The sequence below is a fragment of the Chamaea fasciata genome, unplaced genomic scaffold, assembly GCF_029207755.1.
Source record: "Chamaea fasciata isolate MVZ Bird 193981 ecotype frontalis unplaced genomic scaffold, bChaFas1.0.hap1 SCAF_3, whole genome shotgun sequence".
NCBI classification, from domain to species: Eukaryota; Metazoa; Chordata; class Aves; order Passeriformes; family Sylviidae; genus Chamaea; species Chamaea fasciata.
This window is the reverse complement of record NW_027094088.1, coordinates 39,739,853-39,762,659: the sequence shown is the minus strand read 5'-3', so window position 1 is coordinate 39,762,659 and position 22,807 is coordinate 39,739,853. Positions and strand designations below refer to the sequence as shown.

At 40.1% G+C, this 22,807-nt stretch overlaps 1 protein-coding gene across 2 annotated transcripts in view; it reads left to right on the top strand.

Moving 5' to 3' along the window:
* Positions 1-22,807, top strand: part of RPS6KA2 (ribosomal protein S6 kinase A2) — a 280,998-nt gene that overhangs the window by 118,645 nt on the left and 139,546 nt on the right. The window contains exon 1 of one of the 2 annotated variants that reach the window (XM_066178672.1): positions 6,985-7,089. The exons of the other annotated variant lie outside the window; for it this stretch is intronic. Coding sequence (XP_066034769.1) covers positions 6,991-7,089 — 99 coding nt within the window. The 5' untranslated portion in view covers positions 6,985-6,990. Of the gene's footprint in view, positions 1-6,984; positions 7,090-22,807 lie in introns of those variants that run through there. 2 annotated transcript variants of the gene reach the window in all.

The following is a 22,807-nucleotide window of genomic DNA, read 5'->3' as shown; positions in this document are numbered from 1 at the left end:
GCTAGGCATAGCTACAGAGTTTAAGGTTCCTCAAGGTCATACAAATAGTTTCAGATATAAGAGAAGGATATTAATTCAGGTCACTCAGTTGAACTAAATATGATGCCTTTGTATACCTCATTAACTTTTGTACCTCATGTGTGTGGTTTTTATTAAAAAACTAAAAGGAAAAAAATTACCTAAAATTGGTACTTTCCTGAATAAAATTTGCAAGCCCCATTATGCATTTTTCTGTTTCTCAGGGTTTCAATGGCAAAAAGTGGTCTGGTTTTTCTGTTCACTGCAGTGTCAGCTTGCTCTGTCAACGACTTTTAGAAGTAGAAATGGGTGCTCCAGTAAAAGTTCCATGCACTATTTCTCCTGTTAGGTGTAGGATATCTTTCAGAGCCTACTGAGGGAAAGTTGCCTATTAGCAGATTCTTAACAAATGCCTCTCCTTTTATTATTGTTCACAGCTAGTCTGAATAAACAGTAAACATATGCTGTGCATAATTAAATTCTTCCATCCAATTTTCTATTGTATAATGTTCACTCAAAGTGATATTCATAAATATTCATGTGATAAGACCATTCATACTTCAGTTACTAAGTAGCATCCTTCCTTCCAGAAAACTTCCAGTGCTTTATAGGAGAACAGTATGACTTTCTGATTGTCCAAAGGAAAGAAAGCAGAATTGTATCTTCGGCAATGTCCTTCATGTTGGAGTAGAAGCTTATGCAAAGGAAATTGGATTTTTGGGTTCTTTGTCTTATATTTCCATCCAAGCCACTAAAATCCAGCAAGACCAGTATGTAGTATCAGTCAAGGAAGTAAAAGACTCAATGACACCACTAAAAAGAAAAAGAAAAGAAAAGAAAAGAAAAGAAAAAAAAAAAAAAAAGGAAATTGAGGCTGATACTCTTTACTCTTCCATGCAGATTGCAAGACATTATAATCTCCAACCTGAAAGTAGTCCACAGCTGACTGATGTGTGTGGGGCCAGTGAAGCTGCTGCACATTCCCGTGAGTCTGTAAGGAGCAAGGCACATATGGGAGCAGTCAGTACAGCAGCTGTGACACTTGCCAATAGGATGGTCCAGCACTAACACAAGATGTTTCTGTGAGAGTTAAAATGTCTGTCATCTGGTGAAAACTCAATCAAATATTGTTTTCTCATTTCTGGAACTATTATTTCTGCACCACTCCCAGGTCTCTCTGCACAAATAAGTACAAGCAACACATCCTCATAGTGCAGTTCCTTTGGTAGTCTGAAAGCAACACTATAATCATGTGACTGGTGGGTGCTTAGGAGGGATTGAGGAAGATTTTTAGGCAACCGAACCAAGGAGACCTCAATGGTATGAAGCTGTGTCTAGGGAGATTTAGCTTGTATATTAGGAAAAGGTTTGTCACCCAGAGGGTGACCCTCAAGGGAGGGGTCACAGCACCAACCTGACAGAGTACAAAAAGCGTTTGGGCAATGCTCTCAGGCACATGGTGGAATTCTGGGGGCTGTCATATGCAGGGCCGGGAGTTGGACTCAATAATCTTTGTGGGTCCCTTCCCACTGAGGGTATTATACAATTGTTCCGTTCCAGCATGGCAAAGAGATGGTTCACCCTCTTAGTGCCGCTGTGTAATTTTTTTTTAAAACCTTACTGTTGTTGTAATCTATTGAAAACTCTTCAGAACTTTTGTCTCCATCTAAGCTATTTGCATCTCTACAAAATAAAGATTTCAAATCTATTTAGAATTTATTTTGATGCCCATTTTTAGGAATGTTGGAAGGTGTTGAATGGAATCCACTAAGTGGAATATCACCATAACAAGTGGAATATCACCATATCAAGAAAAACAGGTCTTTTTAAAATCACTCTCCTGTGGTTGATGCACTTCTATTTATACTAGTTACTCTTCATATAATTGCCAGTGTGTTAGATGATACTTTTAGCATCAAGGGAATTACATAGATATGGGTATAAGAGGTACTCTGCTTTTGCCTTGAGGTTACAAGTGCAGGATTAAATAGGCATTGTAGGGCTGTTATGTTTCTCTTGGGATTAGAGAAGACCGTGTCCAAGGAGCCTGTGTCCTGCCAGTTCATCAGACCCAGTTAGACAAGATGTATGACTTTGCTTTCTCCTTTCTTCTGAGCAGTGATTTTAATTTGCAAGATGGCTGAAGGGGCCCGCCCCTCCACTGGAATAATCACATATACAGAAAGGGATCAAAATTACTGAAGCTTGTGAGCGTTTTCTTTCCTGCCTATTCTCTTGTATCCCCATCCAGCCAACATGGTTGATCACTTGTCAATGCTGATGAGAGATGGCAAGTCACTTACTGTATTCTGCAGTGCTGGCAGGGCAGTGTTCCTTTTTGAGAGAAAACTCCAGTGAAGTAAGTGTGTGCTAAATAGGACAAGGTACTTAACTATGTGCAGCAGTTCGAAAGGCTGAGACCCACATTGGTACATTGGTGTAATGAGAGCAAAGCCCAAGCACTTCCTTGGGCAAAGCCCATCAGATATTATTGAAAGAAACAGCAATAAGAAAAATAACCACCTTATGTATTCACTGAGGAAACAAAAGCCATATGGCAATTTGTCCAGCATTCAGAATGAGGAAACAGCAGTCACTGAAAGAGTCATATACAATCTAACCACCGGGGGGAAAGTGTTGTTCTTTATTCAGCTAATTGGTGTCTCTTGGAAACATCTGCTCTTGCTCCTGAGTTTCTTTGATGAGAGCATAAATGGCACTGTGTAATTCACCTTTTTTGTAGCATTGTCTCTTGGGCCTCTATTGTGGGAGTCTCATTTTCCTTTTCTCTGCATGTTGTGTTCTGATAATTTTATTTGTTCTGTCTGTGGTGGCTCTACTTCTGATGCTTTCTTATTTCTCTCTGGATTTTTTCTAGCTTTCTGATGGACTTACTGAGGAAGGATTGGTAACACTGATTGCATTTGCAAGGATGATACTATCAGTTCATAGTTTTTACTTTTACAGCGATCGCTAAATTTACTTAAGTAGAAGAGTCATTCTGGGTTTGCTCATAAATTGTTGATTCACGTAAAAAAATAGAAGGCCTAATTTTGACATAGGGCCTGATGTTCTGTGTGATGCAGTAACATAAAATTTCTCTTGGTAATTATATCATCCAGTTTGTGGTAGATATCTTGGACTTGCATGTTCTATCATTTAGAAGTTGATGACTCATCTGGCATTGGATACTGGCCTCCTTCTCACTTGGGTGCTGTTCAGGCTGTTCTGCTGCCCCCTGCTAATTTTCTAAGCCTGGGTCCTTCAGTCTGTTACTGCTCTTGGTATGGTCCATCTGTGCATATGAGGAAAGAACCTTTGGCTTTCATTAGATATTAATTGGGAATTCTCCTTTCATCTTTTAAAAATTCAAACCCGGGCCATGTAATATCTAATTTTGGTGTTTCCTTTTGGAGAGTTTGTCTTGAATCCTGGCTATGAGCTTTTTGGTTTGGTGTTGTTTTTTGTTGTTTTTTTTTGGTTTTTGTTTTTGGTTGTTTGGGGTTTTTTTAAAGCCTTTTTATAGCTGAAGTAAACTTTATTTTGCCATTATGGTCACTGGGAGGAGGGGCAGCCGTGATATTGTATTTATTTATTTTGTGTTACAGCCTATATGATTCTAGTTTTAAAAAGCATATTTCAGAATACAGATGAGAGATGAGCGTTACTGATTGATGCCAATGTGTCATATGTCCCCTCCACCTTTTTTGTTGTTTATTGTTGCCTTAGGCAGAGACATTTGGAGATTTTTTTTTCTCCATCAAGTTCCTCAGCAGTTAAAATTGCTCAGAGAAGATAAATAATTTAAAGACATGAATTTCTAAGTGCAGTTAATATTTCACATTTTAGATTGATCTGACAGTGGTATTTTTATAAATGTTATGCTGAATGTTCCAATTTAATCCAATTTATTTTTTTGGCTTGCACCTGTTTATTAGAATCACTGTGAAAAGTGGGTATTGTCTTACTTATGTGAAAGTTTGAGCTAATGTTTTTGATGTCTCTTATTTGTTCTTCTGAAGAAAAGTTAAGTTCAATGTCTTGAAGCATGCCGCATGGAGCTGTAGAAGAATTTGCTTTTCACATATCTATCCCTGTGTTTAATTTTGCATGCACAAAAACTTTGGTTTTAATCTGCATTTGTATTTTTTAATGTACATTTTTATGTACATTTTGCATCTTTGTTGCTTTTGTTTTTTTGCAAAAGTTGGAATGTATTCTGCAATATCTCTGCTGCTCTGCTGCCCAGTAGAGCGAAGGTGGTTGGTTTTCCTTCTGCATTTAATCTCTAATCACCTGTCTGAAAGAAGAGTAAGAAAACAAGAAGAGCATGACTATTTCCATGCCTGTGTCATGTCAGTGATATAAGAGAGTTACTTCTTATCCCTGGGCATGGTGCTCAATGTTATAGTCTAACCTTCAGCATACAAGGCTTGTTTTTGCTTTGATGTGCACAATAAATTGCCAATACATTGTGCAGAATTAAAAAAAAAATGTATATATTATTTTTGTGGTAAAGAACAAAATTCTGAATGTAATAAACATACGTGATAGTTAGGCACTAAGTCATGGCCTGTGTAGTTTGGAAGTTTATTACAGTGCAGGCACGTTTAATGGTGAATTCATGTCCCTGTTTGTGAAAACAGCACCGATGTAACGAGGAGGGAAGGCGGTGATAAATCTGCCAGTGTAAATAGTAACAGGCACTCATATACTTGATATCATTACACACAGCTTTTGTATTCAAATCTGGGAAATTATCACCTCCTCTGCATTAATAAACATGTCAGTGACCAGGGATGTATCTGCGACGGGAAGTGTTCAGGGACCTTACCCTGGACTTGTCTGGTTGCTGTTTAAGGCTCAAATGGCTTACATAGGTGGGAAGGCTGCCAAAAACCTTTACCAGCACAAAACTTGGTCCATCTTGTGGCAGGACACCTCTTTGCCAGTGAAAAAGCAGGACAGAAGAAGAAGCACCAGCAGCTGTGTGGTGTGTCAGGACAGGTGAGCAGGAGGTCAAGTAATCAGCTGAGTGCCTGAGCCCTTTGTGACACTGCAGATTTTACTGCAGCAAGGTTGTCAGGAGACACAAAACTTGACTAGAGAGGATGCATCAGCAAGTAATTTGGCATTGACCAACTAAATTGACTTTTAGCCTATTCATTGTTTCACTTGTGTATGGGTGTACCTATACATACCTGAGGTTTTCTTCTTGGACACTTGCCTCCGCTCCAGGATCTTTAGTTGGGGAAGCAAGGGAACTGTAATGGCAAAGGGCTCCTAGATTTGATGTGGCTTGCACTGGGGCAGCACAGTGCAAGCAATCCCCAGAGGTATTTTTGTTGCAAATCAAGAGAATTAGAGAAGCTATCAGAAGGTGTGCTGTGAAGGGATAAGGACTAAGCAGACTGTCCAGACTGTCACTGTGTAACAGTGGTCTTAGGCTGAGGTAGCACCAGGATCCAGGCACAGCAGAGTCAGGCTCTGTGAGATTATGGAGCCCAGCACCAGTGGCAGCCTCTCCAATCTATCCTTCTTTTAAATGAAACCATAAATGCCAATTTTTTTTTCTTGTTAATATTTTTCTGGGTGTGTATAGACCGTGGCAACCTTTAGGCAGAAGAATGGGACAGAGAACCTGAGAAAAAAGCAGATACTGACAGGCATTGCTATCCAAGGTAGTTCACAGGAGAGCCCAGATATGGAAGTGAAGCAAAATGCACCTCTCTTTTAGAGCAGATGGACTTGAGAGGTGTTGTCATTTAATCTCCAAGTCTTCTCAGGCTGTAGGGGTGTCCACTCTCCCTGGGCTTTTTTATCTCAGTCATTAATAAGTCGTCAGCGTGATTCCCTTTTCATGTGAGGTTATGAGAGAAAGGCATGTCTGGGTGCTCCTTAGTAGTCAGAAAGGGAAGACTGCCATGGAAAAGGAGCCTGAACTGTGTGCAATAGGCAGGGAAAGCTCTTTGGTCTTTGGAACACACTGAGAACCATTAGTTTTTGAAGAAAAGCTGAAAAACGTGATTTTGTTGCGGGGAGGTGGTGGTGCAGCTGTAAGTCTGCATGCTTGCCATGCAGCTCAAAATTACAGCCCGTAAATAGATGTACATACTTAACCTCCTAGAAGGGCTGTAGCTCCCTGCTGAAGTACAATAAGAATAGTAATAGTTACCATTTAGATTGTGCTTTCTATTTTCAGAGCTGTGCCGGTGTTAGGTATTTCAATGTAAAACGGGCGGGTGGTTGTGAATAGGATGGTGAGCTTTTCAATTTCGGGGGCGGGAGGGGACGGTGTTATTTTGCATACTCTCCGGAATAAAAGGAGATTCAAACCCTTCTATTCTGGCAGTGGGGGCACGACATCTTTCAGCTTTCTTCCAGGAGCGACTCTCACAGGGGAGCTGATTTCTTCTCGGATCTGACCACCACAGCCCTCAGTAATTATAGCAGCGTCTGAATTCTGAGCTAAAAACAGAAGTGCAGCATGTGCCTATTCCCCATGTGATTCAGAAAGCAGGAAATTGAAAGAGCCTGACTGAGAGGAGAGGGAGCGCAGAGCAGTAGACACATCCAATATTTGTCTGAAACCTGCTACGCCTGGGACGCAGGAGCTGTCATCCGCCGGCGCTGCTTCTGCGTGCAGCCCGAGCAGAGCCTGATTGGGCGTAGTGGGACCGAAGGCGAGCGGGAGAGGCGGCGGGGACGGAGTTGGGCTCTCCGCACCGAAATGTAAACAGCGCGGAGCGCGGCGCCTTCATGCTCCGGGCAGCGGGCGGCTGGCCCCGGGCTGCCCCGGCTCCGGCAGCGCACCTCCGGCAGGTCTAGCCCTGCCCGGCTCCATGGACAAAACCAGGCGCTCCGGAGGATCTCCTGCCCGTGGATATAAATAGGGAGCAGCCGGGATGCGCTAGCTTTCCCCGCCGGCGCCCGCAGCTCCTCCGTGCTCCGCGCCGCAGCCGGGACGGGGCGATGGACATGAACATGAAGAAGTTCACAGTGCGTCGCTTCTTCTCGGTCTATCTGCGCAAGAAGTCTCGGTCAAAGAGCTCGAGCCTAAGTAGATTTGAGGTAAAATTCGCCTTAACTTTGTCACACGTAGTAAATGCTGTGAGGTGCAGGTAGCAGAGGTACAGGAGAATGCCTGCATTTACTGATGTGATAAGTAGTTAAAGGTGCTCTTTCCCTGGAGGTGGTGATATTCGCACCTAATGTTCTTTGTTTCAGTGTAATTCAGTGCTTTTTCTCGGTAGTATTCAATACATTGCATAATGTATTTAGTGTGTTGCCAGGAGTCCTTTTATCAGCCTTGCAGGGGAGGAGGAAGCTGGTTCAGGACATCATTAAGTTGTAGGAAATAATTACAGATCCACTTAAATTAGCACAAATGACACCATAGTTTGCAATAGCCTCGTATTTTAGTCCTCCCCTGCAATCATGCCGTTCTTTCTTAGTACTAGGTTTCCAAATAATTAATCAATTTGCTAGTGCCTTTCATACATATGTAATATGTTAGACAGGGATTCTCTTGATTATTTCTCCATAGGTTCTCATGTATTTTTTGCATTTGTCTTCTCTCTCATGCATCTCTCCTGGTATTTTTTCATTTACTTTGTTTTAGGAGAAGTTGTTCTTTGGGAGCTGGGGGGACAATGTCAAATTAAACCTTTCATGATTTAGCGGTATGGGGAGCTGAAGGCAGTTCAAGTAGGAGGTATTAGCAAATTGGAATGTGTGAATGGGTTAGAACCCGGATTTCTGCCTGCCTTCCTCAAACCATTGTTCTTCAGCCCTGTATGTGGAGCTGTGAATAGTCGGCAGGATGTGAGATCAATTGAATAGATGTCAGTTATATTTATGTTGTTCACTTTATCATTGCAGATGATCTGCAACCTCTGCATTAAAATAGAGGTGGATGGGGCCTGATTCTCTTCTGTCTCAAATTTATCTTGGGCTGGTGTACTTCAATTGACCTCTGAGGAGTTACTCTGATTTGCACTGGTACTCCCAGGAGGAGGATTAGTCTAATGCTGTGTGAATACGTTTTGAAATGTTATTCCCTTGGTGTCCTATTTAAAGCACCAGGTAATTGTTTGAACATAAAGTTCTTCATGTGTCATTGCTTAAACAGGACATGCTGAAAAGCTAAGTTTTTGACCTGTGTGTTCTGTTGGTTTTTATTTTCTTTCCTAACTATTTAAAATCAACTTTCTTGAAAAATAATCATGTAAATTTTTATTTTCATCATCAAACAGACGTACTATGCATTTTAAAACAAATTAATAACTCTCTCCGTGGAACATCCAGTAGGGCTGAAGGGAGAGATGGGGATACCTTTCCTTTCCCTATTGTGTAGCCAGAATCACAGAGTTTAAGCTAGAATAAATGTTCCTTGTAACACCTTTTAAATTCTCTGAGCTCATGCTCCAACAGACACAACGGGAAGTAGACCTGGAGTTATGTGGAGGAGCTCTGAGACAAATGAGTGTCTTCACAGCCCGCCGGTGTCAGGATGGGATGTTGGGAGGGGAATTGATTTGGAGAGAGCAGAGCCCCTCCGGACCTCATAACTATTCATTTGACAGTGCCATAGTTCAGGAGAAACAGATTCCACCATATTAATTATAAAATTTCCTGGATAATCTGGTGTGAAGGACCAGTACAACTCAGCATTTGTATCAGGCTAGACTCTTGTTTTGCTTCCAAAAAAGAAAAAGTAAGAAAAAGTCTTTGCAATCCCTTTGACCACCAGTGTTAGATTTAATGGACTTTCTCAATAATTATGAAATAGTTTTTCCCTTATGTGAGTTGTATTGTAATGATTTTTTTCTGATTGTAAATAATTTGCTTCAAGAAGCAACCTGATGCATATCCTGTAGCACTTGTAGCTTCAGAGCATTTCATCCACTTCCCCCCTTTCTTCCCTGGCTTGTCAGTAATGACCAACTTGATGCAAAGTGACTCAGAATTATAATGGAGTGGAGAATAGGGGCTGTTCCAGCTATGAAGAAAAAACTGTTCATAAAATCTGTTCTGCTATTTAAGTGTGAAAATCATCAGAGATGTTTCTTCTTTGGGCGGGGGGTGACGACCAAACATGAACATCAAGTCTCCTCCGTGGTTTTCATCCCTGAGTACTTCTGTGTATAAATTTGTAATTGCAGGCTAACAAGTGCTTATCAGACATGCAAAGTGTGAGGAAGCCTATCGTTGGATGGTTTTTTAGAAGTGAGAATATTCTTCATCCTAGTAGGTAGATATTTTTTAAGATGCAGTAAAAAGGTACAGGTTGTTATCATGGAATGAGTAAAAGTGAACTATAGGAAAGAAATTTGGAAAAAACACGTGGGGCATTGCTTTGCTTAGTGTGCATTAGCTAATGGACCTGGCAGAAATTGTGTTGCACGATGTCATTTGAAATTTGGAAGGGAACTGTTCTTACTAGGTTGTGTGGGATTTTTGTTATGTTGTTCTTTTGGCAAGTTGGGAATGAGGGTTGAAACTTTTAAGATAGGTACTCCTAGGCTCAAGCATTTCATATATTTAAAATACCACTATTAGAGTAGATTCAAAAATAATACAACATTAGTTATTAATATCATGATTAATTACTTTTTTCTACTGTGTTATTCTACACTTCAAATTCACTTGTAATGAGTAGCTTACAGGGCCAGGATACAGCTGCAGAAAAGGACTTAGCAAATCACAGTTTATAATCTGACCTTTACTTGGTTGTTTTAGATGCCAATGTCATTGCTATACTTGAAACAGCAAGATCATCACCTTATGTAAATAGCTGGGTTTCACACTTTGTCCTGCTAAAAGAGGCAGAATGCACTCTGGTAAATGAGATGGTATTAGGGTTTCATGTCATCTTGCCTAAAATGCATGCCCTTTTTATTATTCTGGAAAAACTTGGCTGAAATTTGAATTTATTTGGCTATAGTTTAGGGGTTTCAGTTTATATTATTTTTCAGTATGGCCTGCATTGCCCTTCATTTAAAACTTATCTAGTGATGTAATTTTATTGAATGTGCAGGGCCAGGTTTTGCCCTTCTGCACGCACAGAGTTCTGATTGAAGTCAGCTGAAAATCCAGCAAAGTGAATGGGAACTGCATGTGCATCTGAGAAAGGGCTTTGTTTATGGTTCTTGCTGAGTGTTGATGAACATGAATGTGAAACCATCAGGATAAAATACACACAGTGGAGATCTGCTAAAGACTTTGAGACCCAGTGGAATGCATCTGATGGCAGTGAGCAATATCCCTTGATTTATAAATCAAAATTTAAATATGCCATTGGAATAAGCTAGGAAATACCTAAGCATATAATGAATTTGATAATATTTATTCCATTGATGCCGGAGTGTCTGGTTTTGTTTTTGTTTTGGGTATTTGTTTGTTTGTTTCTTGGTTGTTTTTCTTTTGAGAAAACAACCAATTAAAACATTGCCTTTTATTCTTTTTGGAGATGTTTCTGACTTTTGTATCCTTAATGTATTTTTAATTAATTACTCTTTCACTCTAATTTTTCTAATTAATTTTTAGTCTTACTGGTAATGATGAATCCAAATTATGTCTAATCTATGTGTGGGGCTTAGTGCCTAGCAGAGTTCTTGGAGATGAATTCAGAACTAATTTGGAGCCTGGTGTGCCTCGGCATGGCCAGTTTGGGAGGCAGGATCTCTCTTGGATGATTCAAGTGTGGATCCTCCTTTGGTTCCAGCACTGGCACGTAGGAAATAGAATTGAGCCTATGCAGGCTTGTAAGTCGTAGTGCAGAAGGACTGGCACTGGTTTTGTAATACTTTGTTTTGAGAGATTTTTGTTTCTAATCTCGGGCTCTGATTCTGGCTTCCTACAAACTCAAGTTACAGCAGCCTTAGGAAAGAGCCCAGAAAATGCTGAGCTGAACTGCTCCGTTTCCACAGTGGGCAGGAGTAACAATGCTTCGCTTGCAAATGCTTGTGAATTCCTCTGGACTTGTAAAAAGAACAATTTTGTTCCTTACCAGCAGTATGTCTTTTATTCTGTCTTTTTTTACTATTATTTTTATAGTTTCTCGCTTGGTAGAGGAATGAAATCTTTCTGTCAAATGTTAGCCAGAATAAAGGCAAGCTAAAGAAAGGAGATGGGGATTATCAGCCCAGGAACATCTCTGCAAGGTGTAAGTCCTGAGGCAGCTTTGTTTTTCCCCCGTGGTAATGATCATCTTTGTGATGTGTGTTCTTGTTAGAGCAGAAGGTGCCAACACTGTTGTAGTGTCTAATTTCCCCCAGCTGCAGGCAAGACTTTTATGAGGAAATGCTGCAGTTCTTGTAGTCTTGCACGGCTTGCTGGGGGGAAGGGAGGCAGGGACGGGGGAGAGCAAGAGGAGGAGGAGGAGCATGTAGTCCCTCAGATAGGTCGCTTGAGGAGCCAGGAAATCCATTGTTCAGGCTCATTTTGACAACTTGCTGTGTCATTACAGATGGTTCAGAGCTTTGTGCTTGGCATTTCCCATTTGAAAAAAGGAAAGTTATGATAAGTATTCATGTCCTTTGATACTATTCTACCATTTACATTGGGTTTGGGGGCAATACTCACATGTGTACACTTTCATGATAAAGGAATTGCTCCCAATTCCCCAACTGCTTCTGACTTTATCCCACATAAAGTCTCTTGTGCCCCAGGCTCCTTCCAACAAGCCTCAAATTAACTGCAGTGGTACAGAAAGGGAAAATTAAGCAGGTAGATGTAAGGATAATTTGTACACAGGAAAATCACAGAAAATTGGGACTGGAAAGCATTTAAAAACCCGTAATCTGGACTCCTCCTCCTCCTTAGGCAGCATCAGCTATATCTCAACTCTTCCACCAAAGACATTTTTCTAACCTCTTATTGAAAGCCTCCAGAGGTAAATGCCCATAACCTCTGAACATGGTATATTTTGCATCATTATCCTTAGCATCCAAGGGTTTTCCTAATATCTAACACAAGTTTTCTTAAGGCAGTTTAAGCCTGTGTCTTCTTGTCCTCCTCATTGTAACCGTGAAAAGGAATTTCCTTTTCTTTGGAGCGGGATTTTTATGTATTTGAAAGCTGTTCAGGTCCCTTTCCTCAGTTTTTCTGGTAGGGTGGAAAAATATCTTTTCTCTTTTCTGAAAGTTAGGGACTTCAAGGAACAAGACCCTGGGCCAGTTACAGCAGCATTGTTAGGGAGTGACTGTCTCTTAATTTATTGTATGATGATTGTCCCTTGTAAAAATCAATGATATCTCAAAGGCCCCTACCCTGCCAGAGACCAATCCAAATTGTCATTTTACACTCCATTTCCACCATCTCAGTGTCTGCATAATTCCTTGTTCTGATGGTATTTGGCATCCAAACCAGTGCTGACAGAGTTGATCCATGGGCTCTAGTGTCAGATGAATTCCGGCACAGATCACACAACTAAATGCAGGCTCTGGTCATATAGCCAGAGTACACAAGAGTTTGGGCATAGAGCAGGGGCAGGGGATCATCACAGAACAGGAGAGGTCTTCATTTGGTTGTGGGATGAGTCCTGTCTGATCCACAGATGGGACACACACATGCCTACAAGGCAATGATGGAATGACTGAAAGGGAGCGGTCAGTGCCCTTCCCCTCTCGAGCCAGGCAATGCCCTGGTTCTCTGTGCCTGGAGCATCTGTGTGTGGGTGTACAGGAGATAAAGAGCTGAACCTCAGGGAGTGGTTGGAACCTGTGGGCAGCTGAGCCCCTGTCTACCATTTATTTACAGTAATGCAGCTTTATGCAAGTGAAAAATATGTAATTTTATTTTAAGTTTTAGCTCATAGTATGATGCCCTGTCTGACCCTGTGGCACAAGAAGTCTGTTCTCAGAGGGTTTAGCTCTCCTGCATCTATTTTTATTAGTAGTAGCATTTGCTTCATGGATTTTTTTGCTGGTCTCCAGAGAAGACTCCCTTTGTGTGTGCTTTATGCATTTGTGTCCTCACAGGTAACTAGAGGTTATTTTTAAAGTAAGACAGAAATCAGAACAAAAACCCTCCTTTATGTTGATTTACCAGTTACTCAAGTACAAATACCTTCTGTCTAAATAATTGCTTGTTGTTTCCTTTTGTTCACTTAACAAGACTTACTGTCCCAGTTCAGCAAGGATTCAGTAAAATGATTTGCTGTTAATAAGGACTCCCAAGTAATTCAGAGAAGTAGCAGTTGGTTCTGCACACAGGACACGCTCTGTGTGCGTGTGTTACCATTAGCTCTAACAAAGTACAGTTTTGCTTCCTGGAGAACGAATTTTCAGGAAATGAAGAAGAACAATTGGATCACTAAATCTGCCTTGAAAACAGCTTTCTGACTGAGGATGTGCAAGGAAGCAAGTGATCCATCCATTCAGCATCCTTGCATGACAGCTACAATTCACATGCGGGGAAGTGCCTTCCAGGCAGTTCGGGGTGCACATTCCCTCAGTGAGTGCATGGATGGTGGTGGGGTGACCACAGCATGGCTTTGGAAGACTTTGAAGGGAGCAGTCATCCTTTGCAGTTCAGTCTTTCTCTCTACTTTGAAGTATACTGTATTTGAAATGCATCAGTATTTCAGCAGAGCTGCTTTTGCTGTGAGATGTGGGAGAACTTACTGGTCTCTTCCAGCTGAGAGCCAGGAGTTCAAGGGTAGTGGAAATGCAAACCTTTTCGAGCATGGAAGACAAAACCACAAAGTTTCCAATGAAGAAAATATTTTCCTCAGATTGCAGTATATTATTACGCATTGTGTAGCAGTGCGCAGGCAAGAAGGGAAGACACAGTATGCCCGTGTGCCTTCAGGTATCGTAAGTAAGGATAGTAATTGGAAGAATGACAGTTAACTCATTAAAACTTAACATGTGAAGTCATGTAAAGTCCACATGTAACTGAAGGGTGTCACACCTCTTTCCTGTAGGGCTGTACCTGAGCCCTGTGTATGACTGGCAGAAAGCGGTAAATACTTCTGCTTTCAAGAATGGTTATGAATAAACTGAAGGCTTTGCAAGGGGGGGAGCTGAGTGTGTGGGTTTATCTATAACATTCACCTTTCTTTTCTTTTAGTAGAAATTTCTTTTGCTTTTTTTCTAATGAGTAACAAAGAAAATCCTGCATCAGTTCAACTTTGTTTTCTTTACCTTCATGTCACCAGCAACTCGTGGACAGGTTCTGTGACTCTGAAAGATATCTTAGCCTTAAACTTCTGCATCAGCAGACCTCTATGCTAATCTTTCCTGTATCATGCATCTCTGTGGCTGGAGCATGTCTGGGACAGCAATTAAACATTGTAATTGCATTAATTGAAAAGTCATCTCTTTAAATATCCAAAACCCTGCTGGATCTGCTGCTAGTCTGCACAGTTCCTACTTTATCCTTGTATGGTTATGCATTGCAATTACTACTAAAGAGTAATCTGAAAGCAAGCCTTTATGTTAGATTATTTCTGTGACACAGTTCAAGACTGATTCACATCACTATATTTGAATTTTTTTAGTACTTAGTGTATGCAGATGTTAAATAAAACATCAGAAGTTTTTTTATAGCATTTCATTATGTTGTAAAAACTTGAAGCTCTTTTCTGGCAAGTAAAATCACTGATTTTTATTCCAGAACAAACTCTTTAATATTCCTTTAAATCAACACTATTAAGATAGCTAAACCAAGACGTCTTCAAAATGCAAATGATTTTCATGTGTTGGCATTGTATGGCTGATTTCAAACACGTTGCAGTGCCTAAATCTGAAAGAATGGAGAAGACAATGTATCTGTTCTTGTTTTTCAGATTCTCGTACCCTTGAAAGTTACCTTCTTTGTACGTGGAAACCAGTAAAATAGGCATAAAAGGAGGGAAGGAAAGTGTAGTTAGTCTTAGCTCTTACTTCTGCATTCTATCAACTTCTTTTCAAATTCTGCTTCCAAAGGAAGGCCACATGGTTGGGTTTACTCAAGAAATGGGTGAAAGTGTGTTCTATGAATCCACACAGAAAAGTGCTGTGTGTTGTAAAGGCAAGAAAGTCCCCACTGAAGTAGGCATCAATTAATCCCTCTCAGTCTCTCCAGCTGTGAAGTTGTCCAGCTTTATGATGCCTGCTAGTCACAATTAATAATACTGTTTTATTTTTGTTATTTAATCCTCTTTTGTTCGTGGTGAAGTTTTAGCAATTGTAAGGCAGAAAATATATACAGCTAATAAAGCAGGAGCTGGGTCAAACTAAGGTGAGGGGGATTGAGGGGAGGCTTTGCTTTCTCCTTTAAAAAGTTTTAATGTGCATTATCCTTAGCTGTGTGGGTGAATCAAGCCATTATGTCATAAGGTTGAGCACATTGGGGGCATTTGTTCTGGTCTGAAAAGAAGACAGTTGTGCATACCATGTTAACTACAAACTGATCCAAGAAAAAAAAAATCATCCATGGTAGCAGAGCCAGGAGAAACCAATTTTCCAAAATCAGTTGCTGAGATTTTCCCCCCATGATTTCAAGTTCTTATCCATTTGCAGAATTGAAGAATCCATACTAAAAGCATACTTCAAGTGCACCTACTTTTTCTTGTCATAATTTTGTGGAAAAATTAATGTCACAACATAATATAACATAATATACCAAGTGGCAATGCTGATAAAGATGGTGGGCCACAGAACTTACTTCGTCTGCAAAGTAGTTAATATTTATTCACCTACTTTTTCCTGTTACACCAGTACTATTATGGCAGCATCCAGATGTCTTCTTTTCCCGTCCTGCGGGTGTTAGTGCCATCAATGCTGCTGCATCCCTTCTCACGCAGCAGAGGAACTACATCTGTATATGCTTTCCTCTGAAAGACTGTGTGCTGAAAAAAAGGCCTAATGGCATCTTTTGCCTGATGGTTTGAAATGAATTTCTGAAAGTCTTCTCTGCAACAGGGATTCCCCAGACAGGGAACCTCATATGGGACATTAGAAGGAATACTGTTAATGGTTCTGAGGATTGTCACTTCCAAAGCACAGACTACCTCTTGTGATTACGTGCCAAAAGATACATGTTTTATCCCAATTGCCTTTTTGAAAATCTCTCCACACGTCAGGATAAAGCTTACATACCAATTTACTCTTGGAGATGGGTATTCCGCTGTGAAGGGGTGTAAGTTACCCATAACAAAGATAATTATGTGAATGGTGCTAACTGCAATTTTTCCCTTGCTTGCTTTAAAAGCATTTTTTCTCTCTGTAACAGGTTGTAAAAAAGTCATAAAATAATTTGAGTAAAGTTTGTATTGCAAGAAATGCTGTAATAGGCAGACATTTGTGAGGTTATGGGAGTTGTTTCCCTGGAGTTGTAAGGAAAGTTTTAAGATTTTGACTTAGTATTTCTGTCTTTCTCAGGACATGTGTCAGATGAATTAAAACTGTAATCTTTTCCAACACAGATGACCTGGGTCATTTCAAAAACAGAACTTTTTTGAAGAGCCTTATTTACGAAAAACACATCAGTTCTTTGCTTCTGCTCTTGACCACTTACTCTTCTATTGATCAGTTTAGGGTTTACTTATTGCCTCATTTTTTGCGTTCATCTCTTCCTCCTTGTTGCTAACCACAGGCACAACCATGGTCATTTTAGCCTATCCCCAGGGAAGTGGGGACTTACAAAACATTTAATGGGCTGCATCCACCACAGCAAAGAGAAAGTTTGCCCTTTTACCCTAGCTTTTAAAATCCTTCTGCTGGTGTGAAATTCATGGGACTAAGAGAGAAATAAGAATAGAGCTCTCTCCATGGAGTACCACTATGGTCTTACAAGCACTCATTTATCTTTCTGCTGATCAGAGAGCCGTTGTTGTCAGGGATTTTGTATCATCTCTTCAGGGAGGCACATCAACTCCCCATTTTTCAGTTACTGAAGAGAAGAAATTAAGTTGTTTTGCCCTCCTGGGATATGATTCTTTACTCCTGTCTGCAGGCTTTTCTTCCCTCTTGTAAGTAAAGGCTGAAGATTTGAATGTGCTGAGCACTGGTGTAGAATTGCTCAGCTGGGCTGCGGAAATGCTCCACACTCATGGGAACTGTGCCCTTGAGACCAGACTCTTGCCTCCTGGTGTCTATTGAAACTCACTTTGCCTTCTCAGATGTTTCCCTTGTAAGGTAACAGTTCTGCTTTTTCCTTCTCCCTAACGCTATCATTCATCTGATTCAGCTTTTTTGTTTTATGCTTTAGACTCAAGCAATGCAGTCACATGTTTTTGCTTTTCTTGTACTGCCTCTGTTTTGGTACTTTCCACCCTCATTTTACTGAGGTGACTGGGCAGTCATCAGTAAAAAAAAGCTTTGTTTGAGGAAGTGCTGATTCAGAGATGATGCTCATTTCTGAAGGCTGGGCAATAGTCAGATGGCTCTGGAGCAAATCCCAGATGGAGTACTTGCTACATATATCAGAAATGTCCCCATCTCATATACATATATTTATAGTTCCTCAAGTGATTTTCCTCATGCAAAATACTTGATGTAAACAAGGAACTGGGTGTTGCAGTAATCTGCTAGTGAGGTATGCAGTGGAGATGGGCACATCTGATCTACTTCAGCAGGGGCACACTTTGTTATCTACTGTCAGTTCAATTATGTGGGTAATACGACTTGCCTATTCCTCCTCAAATGTCTCTGCATTCTGGCTTTCTGTAGTATAAATGAGTTGTGATCATTTCTCCTTCAGGCAGAGCAGCAGAAAAAACTCCTAGGGAGTCCCCTTGCCTCACAGTTCCCGAGTGTGTTGCTGAGGGTTTCATACCTGTGACTCAGCTCTGCTCCCAGTTGAGCACGAGCGTCTGTCTGTCTGTCTGGGATTTTAGCTTTTTATAGTACCTTTTTTACAGCACCTCTACTCTGACTTCAAAGCACGGTTACTATGGCATCTACAGTATCTTAGAAAACAGTGAAATAAAGATATCAGTGGTAACGTTTTGTGTTGCATGACAACTTTTGTTCCTGTTTTGCCTCTGTTTTCAACCTCTATGTTTTCTTTCGAACCTTGATGAAAAACAATCACAGTGAAAGTTAGATGATTATTTGGTCTGTTGTCATTCTGGATATGTGAAATCATGCAAAGTTTCATGGTTTCTGCACAGTCATCATCCATTTCAGCTTTCTGAAAGGAGTAAACTTGTGTAATTGTTCATCTTGGGATTTCTGTGACAAAGTTTATACTAGCCTGCATTAATTTAGTCATTTATGATAAAAAGATCTTCCACTGAAAACAGCTTACCCTTGTAGTTAAGGGCTACTTCTGTTAAATTTACAATGCCATAAATCCTAAACCAGTACAAACCTACATGATTCAAAGCAAATGATAAATAAATCAAATTGCTCTTTTTCTCTCCCTGGAACTGTAATGAGATCTGAATTAGAAGAAAACTTGTGTTGCCTTTGTTGGGACACTTAACACCATAGCAGGATGGCATTGTTGTTGATAGAGCAGCATTCCTTCCTCGTTTCCAAAACTTGAGATACAGCAGAACGCTTTAACAACCTGCTCTAAGTAAATTTCCTTGGCTTCTCTGTCTTCTGGCTGGTGGCCTCAAGTTGCCAACAAGGACTATACCAAAAAAAACCCCAGAAGACCTTGTAGTTTAATATTGATTAACATCTTGTATTAGCACCAACTTTTGGGCTAGCACAAAATTAGTGTCCTCATAACTGGATGTGTAAAAGAGGGCTATCCCCTGGCCAAGCCTGTGAACCTAGAAGGCTAAATTTGATGATGTTGGAGGGTAAAGTGTCCATGGGAATATATCTGGATCTGAAATCACAATATTTTATCCATGTGGCCTCTAAAATATATTGACTGTCAAATCAGGAATCTCTCTTTTTCTCAGTGTAATTCAAACTCTTGTCATGGATCTTAAAGAGTGTCTTGTTCTTTCCTCCTAAAATAAAAACTTTTCAAGGCATATTTAATAAATAAAACCAGCAAAATGAATCTTGAACTGCTGGTTTTCCTAGCTAGTAGTGGATAAGTGAGGTATTCTGTTACTCCTGCATGGATGCAAACCAAAATGTCAGAGTATTGCACTGGTTTTCCTTTACTTTTCTGAAATGGTGATGTGTCAGTGTGCTGTGTGTCTGTCATGTAGTCATCTGTGTGAACACAGGAAATTTACTGAAAAACTGAATTGTTGATTTGAATTTATTTTTAGCCTAAGTTCCTAAAAAAAATGAGGCTTTATACATGCTCCCACACCCCTTTCTGGCCCTTTGCTTTGAGAGCATTGTCAAATTTAACAGGGAAAGGGAGAAAAATAGTGTTCTTCAAGACATAATGTTCTTGGAAAGATTCTTGAAAATAGAGGCCTAGAGAAAGGGAGAGACTGCTACCCCAAAATGAAGGAACAGGACTGGGAGCATATTTCTTTGCCACTAAAGAAACCAAACAAAGGGAGAGAAGGGGACAGCTTGATAAGAAATGGGTATTTCTCACAACCACTCATTTCAGAATATTACTAGACTTCGATGCCAGGAAGCAAAATAGGATTTTTTTGTTGAGAAGTGTATTTGGATTTACTGCAGAAACAAGTGGATTAGTCTATTTATCTGTGTAAATATTTGGGCTTTTTAATACTGTAGTCCCCAGTCCCCCGGATAAATTATGTCATTTATCGTAATAGTTCTGTCTTTTACTAATGTTTTTCCCTTACTGTGAAGTGAGCAAGCTCCTTGGTTTTAGCAATTCCTGCTTCAAATGTAATGGTTGAGGCAGCAGAAGTCACTAGCAGTGCTAATTTATCAAGGTTACTGAGATGCTTTTGCTATAAGGAGCAGGCAATGTAGTATAATACTGGTTGTTTTTCCCTTTGGAATCCAGTAATCATCTTTGTGTAGAAACATATTAAAGATACTTGCTTGAAGTCACTTAAAATGTAATGTATCAAGGAGTAAAAAGAGGCATTTGACTATAATTTATGGAGTAAAAAACTCACAGAACCTAAAAAAGAAAAAAAGATACTAATTTATCAGTAGAATTATTTTAAAAATCCTGTAGAAGTTAGTAGAAAGTATAGGCTGATAACAAATTCATCAGATTAAAAAAATCACAGTATAATAACTTAAAACATTATAGAACCCTTGTTACTGATTTATAATAGAATATCAGCATTTGCTTGAAATATCCTGTTTTGCTAGCTCATTGTTGCTTTGATGACATGAATAATTAATTTCTTTGGATAAAAGTGGATATTTAGACTGGCAGGAGAGGCTTTGCAGGTGCAATGAGGAGTCCTCAGGCAGGAATAATTTGAGCAAGGGAGTCTGGGAGGAATACTGATGTTTACTAATGCTGTAATTGAAATAGTACATTATAATAATTGCTTTTAAATTCTGTTGGTTATAACTAGACACTATCAAATTACTTAGTTTGGTGTCTTGTATTTGCATGCTGGACAGTCAAGTGGGTCAATCTACAAAATTTTTACCCTTTCTGAAGTTTGCAGGATGTGTAAATAGCAAAGCAATATTTCTGCTTGGGGGCACTTCAGTTGGTGAAGCTGCTATATTTCTTACCCAAGACCTGACTACATACCTGTGCCCCACAAACTGGAGTTAAAACTGTCCACTTTTGCACAGCCTCCTTACACTTTGCCTCTGAATTGCAAATAAGACATCAATGCATACCGGAGAGAAGGGGGATTGTGTGGGCACATATAACAAATGTTTTACACTAACCAGATTATGCACATCTTTTTAACAGTCTGTTCTGTTGTTTGCAATAAAGGGAACATAAGCAAATAGTGTCTAGTGGTCTTTGCTCTTTTTCAGGACAGTTTCTGAACAGGATTCAGATGAGACTATTTTCTAAAGAATGTTGTAATTACAGCCATGTTTTGTTTGTGTATTTGTATGGCATTTACATGAATAATGCATTTAGCGGTGTAAATACATATAGTATGACAGTTTTTCCATGGAAAATGCTACTAAGAGGATTAGAGTTTGATCTCGTAGTACAGTACACAGGCTCTCATTGACTCAGAGTGGAGGATTGTTTAGTTCTGATGGTCACCAAACAGATCAGCAGCTCACATTCCTGCTGCTTACATTCTGTTTGAACTGAAACTGCTAAAAAGAGAACTTCTTTTTTTTAAACTCACAAAAATCTTTGCCCAAACTGATATTGTGCCACTTACTTAAAAAATGTTTTCTTAAAATAATTTTCAGGGCATAAATGAACAATTTCTGACCTTGTTCCTTCCCTTTTGTTCTCGGGGTTGAACCATTTTCCTATATTGTCTCCTGTCCCCACAGGTGTAGATTTTTCCCTTTTGGTCTGTAAGAGGCTCTTCCTCTCCCAGAAAAGTGCTCCTAATGAAATCAGCTTTTTCCCAGCTGCTTCAGATGCATCTTCTGTTCCACTGCTGAAACCCATCCTGTAGACTAAGCCACTTACCTCCCCCTGTTTATGTATCTTATAAACAGCCATTCTTGCCACTAACTGAAGCAAACAAGCTCAGCAGATCATTTCGTGCTGCAAACGCACTTTCCTTGAAACTTCAGATGTTTTTCTGCTGACCTCACTCCCACTCTGTAGCCTTTCCCTTCCTCATAAAATGGCAGAATGGCTTGGGTTGGAAGGGTGCTTAAACATCATCTTGTTCCAAGTTCCCTGTCATGGCCAGAACACGTTTCTCTAGACCAGGTTGCTCAAAGGTGTATCCAACCTGATCTTTAATATGTCCAGGGATGGAGCATCCATAACTTCTCTGGCTAGGCTGTTCCAGAGCCTCACCACCCTCACAATAAAGAATTTCTTCCTAATATCTTCCCTAAATCTAGCGTCTTTCAGTTTAAAGTTATTATCCCCTGTCCCATCCCCACTTATTCTCCCTTCTGGTGTTGTACCAAGGGCTGGTGTTGGCCAGGGAATGTCTGCAGGTCATGGAGGGCAGCTCATCATTCATATTTAAGTCCTAACCACTGAAAGATGTTCTTGCCTTTGCACTGACATTTTTCTAATACACACTGTACCATCTACTAGTGACACACATGGCTTAAATATGAAATCACCAGTTGCATACCTCTTTGGTTTTTCAAATATCTGTGCTGCTTTACAAAGCCTTCCAGCTTTTCCTTTCATAGTTCATCACGCTAGGGAAGTGAATGGCTTGCACCCAAAATTCTTTCTGGGTTGCCAGAGCATTGATTAGCATAATGTTAAGGATGATGAGAGTTTTTGATTCTGTATGATAATCCAAACTATCTGCATGATTATAATGGTAAAACTCCAAAACAAAATTCAGACATTTCTTTTGGTTTAAATAATAGATGTTTGTGTTCTTCACTGGGCTCCATTTCTTAATGACAAATAGCTCTCACTTACAGAGAACACCCTTTTCCTTATAAACTTGAAGATGGGAAACACTCCATTTATTTGCTGTGCAAGTGTCTCTCGGACCAGACAGACACTCCCTGGTTGCTGCGCTGATGTTCTTTACTGTGCCACCATGGTGAGCTCTTGTGCTCTTGTCTGTCCTGATTTCAGCATTACTGCAACCACCTTCTAAAGAACCATAAGGTTTATGCTTACTACTCCTTCACTAAAAGCAATTTGGTTCTGGACCAACCAACACTGGACTCCCCAGCAGTCTTTAAAGACACTTTTCCTAGAGCTCACTTCATGTATGGAGTTTGAATTCATATTCAGGGGTTCCCAGTAGTTTGAGCAAAGAGACATAAATACTGTAAGGTTTCCAAACCCAAAGAGTTTTATCTTATGGAGAAAAAAAAAAAAAGTGCAGTGTCTGAATAAAGTTTGCACGTGTTTCCTT